General features: G+C 46.4%; 2 protein-coding genes across 2 annotated transcripts; both read left to right on the top strand.

Annotated features, from left to right (window-relative positions):
- The first annotated feature begins 231 nt into the window (after positions 1–231).
- On the top strand, positions 232–801 carry LOC114293164 (uncharacterized). The gene has a single exon (XM_028237200.2). The coding sequence runs from the start codon at positions 232–234 to the stop codon at positions 799–801; it is 570 nt and encodes a 189-aa protein (XP_028093001.2).
- Positions 802–1,580: 779 nt separating this feature from the next.
- LOC145800753 (uncharacterized) lies at positions 1,581–2,189 on the top strand. The gene has a single exon (XM_082890486.1). The coding sequence runs from the start codon at positions 1,581–1,583 to the stop codon at positions 2,187–2,189; it is 609 nt and encodes a 202-aa protein (XP_082746612.1).
- The last annotated feature ends 6,580 nt before the right edge of the window (positions 2,190–8,769 follow it).

The raw sequence follows: 8,769 nt of genomic DNA, 5'->3' as shown, positions 1-8,769 counted from the left end.
GTCGAGCACACCGAAGCAGTAATTGCCGAAGTCGAAAAACTCTTGGCTTCAAGAGCAATCAGGGAAGTTCAGTACCCGCAATGGCTGTCCAACACAGTTGTAGTCAAGAAGAAGAACGGAAAATAGAGAGTTTGCGTTGACTTCACTTGCTTGAACAAAGCCTGCCCTAAAGATAGCTTTCCTCTGCCTCGCATTGATCAACTAGTAGACTCAATAGCAGGGCATGAGCGCATGAGTTTTCTGGACACTTATAGCGGTTATCATCAGATACCACTGTTCGGTCCGGATCAAGAAAAGACAGCATTTATCACTCCGAGAGGAACTTACTGCTACAGAGTGATGCCGTTTGGCCTCAAGAACGCCGGGGCGGCTTACCAGCTGATGGTCACTCGGATGTTCAAGGTCCAACTGGGAAAAACCATGGAAGCTTATGTAGATGATATGGTAGTCAAGAGCAAGTTCGCTACAGACCATCTTATAGACTTAAGAGAAGTTTTCGGCATATTAAAGAACCATCAGCTTCGCCTCAATGCCTTGAAATGCGCTTTCGGGGTTGGAACAGGGAAGTTCTTGGGATATATGGTCACTCACAGAGGAATTGAGGCAAATTCGGACCAAATAAAAGCAATACAAGATCTTGAAGTACCAACAAAGTCTAAGGAGATGCAGAAACTGGCCGGAATGGCGGCCGTACTAAATCGGTTCATCAGCAAGTTTTCAGATCGGATGAAGCCCTTCTTCCAGCTTTTGAAGAAAAGGGCAGCATTTGAATGGAGTTCCGAGTTCACTGAAGCACTATAAAGTCTCAAAAAATACCTCAGTACACCTCTCCTTCTGTCTACTCCAGATCCAAGAGAGGAGCTGTACCTCTATCTAGCAGTCTCAGATCATGCCTTAAGCGCAGTATTAATTCGAGAGGTTAACAAGGAATAGAGGCCTGTATACTACGTTAGCAAGACTTTACTAGATGCCGAGACACGGTATCTACCATTAGAAAAGTTAGCTTACGTGCTGCTTATCGTCTCGAGGAAGTTACAACATTACTTCCAGGGGCATACCATCAATGTCCTCACTAAATTCCCCCTCAGATCTGTATTTAGCCGAGCCGATTTCTCTGGCAGAACAGCAAAATGGGCAGTAGAACTTGGAGTTTGACATTCGGTATCAACCCAGGATAGCAATTAAGGCCCAAGTCTTAGCAGATTTTGCCCCCACCCAGAGTATCGAACCAGGGAACCCAAGTTCGGCACAGGTGCCACGTATCAACGAACAAGGAAAGCCCTGCGCTTCGAAAGCCTGGAAACTCTTCATCGGAAACATTTGGCAGCTCTATGTTGACGAGGTCGTCCAATAACCGAGGTTCGGGGGCAGGAGTAGTACTTATCTCACTAGAAGGATTTATCTAGGAACAAACTCTCAGGCTCGGTTGGAAGGCTTCGAACAACGAGGCAGAGAACGAAGCGTTGTTGGCTGGCTTACGCAGTGCCGAACACTTCAGTGCAGAACAACTTCTTGTTTTTAGCGATTCACAGCTAGTGGTAAACCAGCTTTCCGGGGTCTACGAAACACGGGATGAAAGAATGGCCATGTACGCAGGAAAGGCCAAAGACTTACACAAAAAGTTTCAATCCATACGAGTGGAACGAATTAGTCGGGACAAAAACGGCCATGCTGATTCTTTGGCTTGTCTCGGCTCATTAGTGGATACCAAAGATGCCAGAAAAGTTTGGGTTGAGTTCGTGCCAGAGCCAAGCATTGCATCTCCAGTCCTCTGCAGCAGCGTAGAGCCGAGCTGGATGGATCCAATACTTGCTTTTCAAAAATCTGGTACTCTCCCCGAAGACAAAAAGGAAGCCAACAAAGTCAGACACAAGTCAGCTCGATTTTGGATCTCATCATCCGAGAAGCTGTACAGACGCTCCTATCTTGGCCCTTATCTCCTATGTGTGCATCCAAATCTGGTCGAGAATGTTCTCTATGAAATTCATGATGGGACTTGTGGATGCCACGTTGGCGGAAGGTCGCTGGCACACCGAGCCCTCACTCACGGGTATTGGTGGCCACGGATGCAACAAGATGCTCAGCAGTATGTACAGAAGTGTGATAAATGTCAGAGGTTTGCTCCATTCATTCATCAGCCAGCCAAAACTATCACCCCACTCACCAGCCCATGGCCCTTTGCCCAATAGGGTCTGGATATTGTCGGACCATTGGCGCAAGGCACTGGGAACATGCGATTCTTCATTGCAGCAATCGACTATTTTACTAAATGGATTGAAGTCAAGGCATTGGCAAATATCAAAGAGGCAGATACGAAGCGGTTTGTTATGAGAAATGTGGTGGTGCGTTTTGGCATCCCGCGGGTACTGATTACGGACAACGGAACACAGTTTGATGGTAAGATCTTCAGAAAATTTTGTGCCGACCTCAGGATCGAGTATAGGAACTCTTCTCCAGGGTACCCGCAAAAAAATGGACAGGAAGAAGCCTCAAACAAAACCATCATCAATGGAGTAAAGAAACGGCTTGAGCATGCCAAAGGAAAATGGATTGAAGAGTTACCCCATGTGCTATGGGCATACCGAACCACAACATGGCGATCAATGGGGGAAACACCTTACTTACTAACCTACGGAATGGAGGCCATCATTCCACTCGAAGTTGGCCTCCCAACCCTTCGGTCTGAATTGTTTGAGAGCACCAGTAACGAGGAAGCTATTGCACAAGCACTAGATATAGCAGAGGGCCGAAAAGAAGCAGCATTGATCAGACTTGTAGCATATCAACAGCAGCTCATCAAGAGTTTCAACCAAAAAGTTTTCCCAAGGCAATTTACACCAGGAGAACTGGTCTTGAGGAAAGTTATGGATCACAAAAAGGTGCCTGGCGAGGGCAAACTTGGGCCTAACTGGGAAGGTCCCTACAAATTCACAGTTGTCGTCGGAAATGGAGCCTACTACCTAGAGGATCTTAATGGCAGAGTTATACCTTGGCCCTAGAACGTAGCAAATCTCAAGAAATACTATCAATAGAATTGTTCCCTACCCTCTCTATCAGAATGTAAAGGCATTTACCTGTTGACCAATGCAAATGCTTCCCCACTTTTCTCAAATTTATCAAATTCTTGTAATTAGCTTTGATATTTATCAAATAGAAATAGCTTTGATGTTTATCAAACGGAATTAGCTTTGGTTCTTACCAAACGGAATTAGCTTTGGTTCTTACCAAACGGAATTAGCTTTGATGCTTATCAAACGGAATTAGCTTTGGTCCTCACCAAATGGAATTAGCTTTGATGTTTATCAAACGGAGTTAACTTTGGTCTTAACCCAAATGGACTTAGTTCCAGAACGACTGGACGGAATTTAAATTTGGTTAGCACTCGAACATGCTAAGTGGAATTGCTTGGTGGAATAATGTTTGGCAACTAAATTGGACTATAGCCAAGTGGAATTGCTTGGTGGAAACCACACTAACATATCTTAAGTAAACATCTTTGAATCCACAGATTTCCTTAAGTACCAACACATCAACACTTCCGTACTGATTTAAACAAATAGAGTTGGAACAGGCGTGACCAGACTTTGTCAGGAGCAAACTCCCAGCATTAGTCTTACTCAACTCCAGGTGGGGGCAAACAATTGTTTTTTCAAACCAACCTGGACCTGAGTAAGACACCTCTTCATGCCTTTATCTCATTCAAATGCATCTGCGCTATCAAAGTTGCAACAGACTTAAGTAGTTCTATCTAAGAGCACAATCTTCAGTACTAATCTTACTTAGCTCCAGGTGGGGGCAAACAATTGTTTTCTTTTAAAACCAACCTGGACCTAAGTAAGATCCAATTACAAACTCAAGCACAGCCATACCACACATCCGTTAGCCACACCGAGCATCAGTTCGGCCCCGAGGTCCCAATAGTGCTCGGCCGGGGGCAAGCAGTACCGAATCAGACAGAGCATCTATTTAAAAGCAGTACAGAACCAGACCGAGCATCTATTCGGCCCTGAGGTCCCAACAGTGCTCGGCTGGGGGCAGGCAGTATAGAAAACATTCAGACATAAAAGCTAAACAGCATCAGACTACAAGTTCAAAGAGAAAATTCTATCATCCAACAAAAGGCACAGATGGCCTCATAACCAGCAGCAAATAAAAGAAAAGAGAAAAGAAAAATTGTCTTGGCAAGTGCAGAAAGAAAGCTCGTCCTGGAGACCGAGCCACGATACATCAAAACAGAAAAGCAAAAAAGTTCAAATCCTTTCAACATCAACTTTCAGTAACAGAGGGAAACTCAAGAGCAGCATCAACAATTTCGTCCAGGCCGTCTGGGAGAGGAAAAGTAGATGCAGCTCCAACTTCCTGAGAAGTAGAAGCCTCCTTAACCACATCTCCCGCGGCTTCGGTCTCGAGGGTTTCAATCCTTTCAACATCCATCGTTTCAGCGGCAACATTACTGTCCTGGGTCTTGTTTGCAGAATCAGTTTCTGGGGAAACTTCGGCTGGAAGAACAGCAGGGGTGGAAACATTCTTCGAACCCAAGGATCTTGAAGGAACGGGAGCATCCTGAAATAGGGAAAAGCCTTCAGGAACCAGCGTAGCAGCCAAAGCACTCGTTCAACCCTTTAGAAAGAGCTTATCTCGTAGTACTAGCACCTCATCCTTATACGCCGCCCCAGCTTCATCCCAGCCTTGTTGCCAATGCTTGGCCTCCAAAGCAGAGCGCTCGGCGGCCATCACGGCAATAACGGCTTCCAGTTCGGCCACCTTCCCCTCGAGTTGAGCCTGTGTCCCAATAGCAGCCTCCTTCGATTTTTCAGCTGAAGTGACAATCTTGTTCAACCGAAATGCTTCCCTCTCCGCGATTCGGTGTCCTTCCTTCTCTGTCTCCAAGCTTACAGTCAGTCTCTCAGCATTCATTGCGGCCTCCAGCACGACCCTTTCTAGCTTTTCAGTATGGGTAATGGACAGATGCATTCTCTGGATACACTGCAAAGGACACCGAAGAATTAAGAGAAAATGAGATAGCAACGCAATAATAAAGACAAGTAAAACGAGGAAACACTTACAACAATCATCATCTGAAGGGTCCCCTTCAGGATAGGAATATCACGGGGCCCATTATGGTCGGCCATGTCAACTGGCATCAACAAAAACTTAGTCAAATCAAAGGCAAAATCTTGTGAAGCAACAACTAAATCAGAAGTGGAAATGGGCCTGCCTTTATGTGACATTGGCGGCTCCCATTTCTCAAAAGTCTCATCCTTAGCAGGATCCTCAGAAGCTTTCCCCACCACTGCTTTGCCAGTCTCTCTTCCTCTCTTTTTTGCTCGCGCAGCGACCGAAGCTGAGGGCTCGGCAGCAGTCGCAGGGGTCCTAGAAGCTCCCACCTCCATCTTCACTTCCATTAGGCTCTTCGCCTCGGTTCTTTCTAGAAGGGTTTCCAAAACATCGGAGGCTCCGAAAGCCTCCGCCTCTAAATCCACCAACACTCTTCTCTTCGCCACAGACCCGCCCCCTGTGAAACTGGGGGCAAGGGAGGGCGCTCTCTCAGAAAGTGCACCTTGACTCCTGCGACGGTTCGTGACCAAAGGAGTGAGAGACGTGTCGATCTTGGTATCAGAGTCTAGAAGGGCAGCAGCGAGCCTCGCCTTCTTTGGAATAGTGGAACGCGTTCTCTCGGTTCGGTCTTCGTTGGAAACGAGAGGCCTCTGGAAAAAAAAGAAGCGATCCATTAGAGCAACATCCAAAATAAAGTAAGAAGTACAAAAGGCATTAGAAGGAGAGGCCCGAACCTGGGTAGCCGTCTTTCTGGGGCATCCTCTCAGACTGAAACTCAGTTCTGGCGGGAAACTCCCAGTTTTCACTAACTTGTAAGAAATCATCGTTGTGCATATCCGAATCGGGCAACCCAGTAACCAAATGGCAATCAAACGAGCGAACACGCAAGTAATACGTGCAGTGGTCTTTGTTATGGGAAAGCGTGTAACAACCTAAGATATCCCATATGTCAAGGTTCAAACCTAATCGTCTATTGAGGGCAGATATGCCACAAACAACACGGAAAAGGTTCACAGATACTTGCATTGGGGTTAACTGGACTTGATGCAGAAACCGGCGTACCAACGGGTCAAGAGGAAACCGAACCCCTCCCTCGACTATGGCCGCGATGGGAAAAGCAACGGTATTCCTCGTGCCCATACGCTTGGCGTCTACTTTCACCAACGAAAGGGTAATGTCGTTGGGAATATTATAGTCCAGGCGGAACATAGCCATGGCCTCGGGGGTATTAACCAGTGAACGAAACTTCCCCATTTAACAAACCTAAGGGGACAGAGGTAGGACTCAGATAACAAAGTATGGAACACAGACAGTGAGTGGGCCAAACAAGACGAATAAGATAAAAAGAGGCAAGAGAAGAAGAATCACAAGAGGACTTACAGAGATTAGAACAGTGGTTGCAGAGCAAGATCAGCGGCGAAAAAGTCTGAGCAGGGCACCAATGAGACTGGTTCAGAGGAATGGGAAGAGTTCTTTCTCTCTCTTTGAAACTCTCTAGAGGAACGAAAAAGCCGATGAAGGGATTTGTATCGACAGCCAGAGCATTAATTACACTAGCTGGCGCGCAGGTACACGGAGCACGACGTTCAGTATGGAATCGACGGACTATCTCTGCACACCTATCTCACATCGCCACGTGTCACCATGAAAGGATGCATGTAGGGATTGTGTGTCAGGATTGAACCGTCACCAAGGCCGAACTAGGGAAAACCGAAACGACGCGACGCTTGGGAAGCAGAGCAATAGCTCCCCCCAAGGGGAACCTTAGCGCGAGCTAGGGGGCAAATGAAGGGGCTAAATGTGAAACGGGTCGGGTCCACGCCTTGGGCCGGCCCAATCCACTGAAGTCCGAATCCAAGTGGGCTGGATGAGTATATGGGCAAACCAATTGAGCCCAACTTCATGATCAACAGTCCGCCCAGGTCCTCAAGCACTTGGGCCCAACCCGCAGTGGAAAGGCTAGTCCAGCCGTGGTGCTGGGCTGGGCCGAGCTGCAAGACTGAACCTATGGGCTGAGCAGAAAATGGGGCGAGCCCATACAAAGATATTCGAATGGATCAGCCCATCTCCATGAATGATCCTATAAAAGGCCGAGACAAGGCATAATGATGCCGAGCTGAGGCACAGCGGTACTGAGCTGAGGAAACCTCGCAAGGAAACGTGGAAGTTGTGAATGTGTGCATGTGCAAGTTGCCACCTCAGCTGGTCCCCTACACCTAGAATCACGGAAGTTGTTGAATCAGAGGAATGTGGTTTCTTATCAGCATGACCACAATGAGTATATGCATTCAATGACAACTACCAGGTGGTCCCCCACTTTGAGCAATGCTAAAAGGACATCTTGCAGCATCCAAACTCCATGAACCCACATTGAGAAGCAATCAAGGAACAATATATATACAACATGAACTTCACATTGAAGGTAACTGAACGATTCCAAGTAAAAACTATAAGCTCAACTCGATAAACATTCTCTCTCCGATCACTAATTCCCACACCGGAGGGATTATCCGGCCAACCCCGGCCGAACAACTCTAACGGTGCTTCTTGTGGCAGGAACCTCAGTCCCTGGATAGTCTAGCTGAGTGCGAAGCCTCGATCCACTTTAATCTAGTGCGGAATCCGGTACGCACAGAGCAGAACAATAGAGCAGAAAAGCAGTTCGGACTCAATGTCACGGTCCTGTATCTAATCTCACAGAGTGCAATGCAAGACCGATGAATCATCAAAGAGTCCAAATCCGGTAAATCTTTTTGAAAAACTAATTTTTAGAAAGAAGTGCCAAACATAGACTGCTTTGCCAGATACAGAGTCGCCACCTAAATATTTTATTTTGGAGGAATTTAGGAAACCCTGACTCGTGCCTAAGGCCACGTGTCCGTCATCACCAAAGTTGCCTCGGCTCGGGAACTTGGGTACGATTGGAGAAGGTCACTTCGTGAGCACCCCCGCTCGCCCGATTAAAGATCGACCTCTACTAACCATGATATCGAGTTTTGAAAACATTACGTGCACTTATTCCGGTTATTGGCCTAGAATTACTATGTGATGCACACAACATACAAGTATAGACTGGATCGTTTGAGTTGGAACAAAGCATCGTATATCCGTTTGTTTTGAAAATGGATTGAAGTTTGCTACTCGCAAGTAGGCGAAAACACGGGTTTTGACGAATTATTCCAACTCAAGCAACACATCCTTCACCCACAGGCATTCAGGCAGTTACATCACATAAGCACATAGCCTCATGGTAAGCATGCTATCACGGCAGTCACTCACACGCATGCAAGGATGCTAAAGCATAAACACTTACCGAGTACTCCGAGCCAAAGAAAGAAGCTAATTAGAAAACATGCATGAATCCTAACTATGCTGAGATGCCTAATGCAACACATGCAAAAATGCAACTATAACATGCTCGGCTATTCTAAAATGGCATATGAGATGCAACAATCGATACATGTATTCAACTTGGAATTGAAATACAATGCAGTTAGCATGATGCGTCGAGCCCGGTGCATGCAAAACAGATGAATGGATGCAAACATACGAGCATATGGATGCTAATTTAAACGTGCCATAAAACTAACCATCATAAGCTGGTAAATAAAAAGAAGAAAGACATGGGGTTGGAAGACATGCATCACACATACGCACACTTATTACAACATTGCCCTCCTCGGAGGGTCCGAATAAATAATACACAACCGA

Source organism: Camellia sinensis, chromosome 10 (assembly GCF_055761805.1).
Source record: "Camellia sinensis isolate YWXY chromosome 10, ASM5576180v1, whole genome shotgun sequence".
Lineage (NCBI taxonomy): Eukaryota > Viridiplantae > Streptophyta > Magnoliopsida > Ericales > Theaceae > Camellia > Camellia sinensis.
The sequence above is the reverse complement of the archived record's forward strand: the minus strand, read 5'-3'. Positions and strand labels throughout refer to the sequence as shown.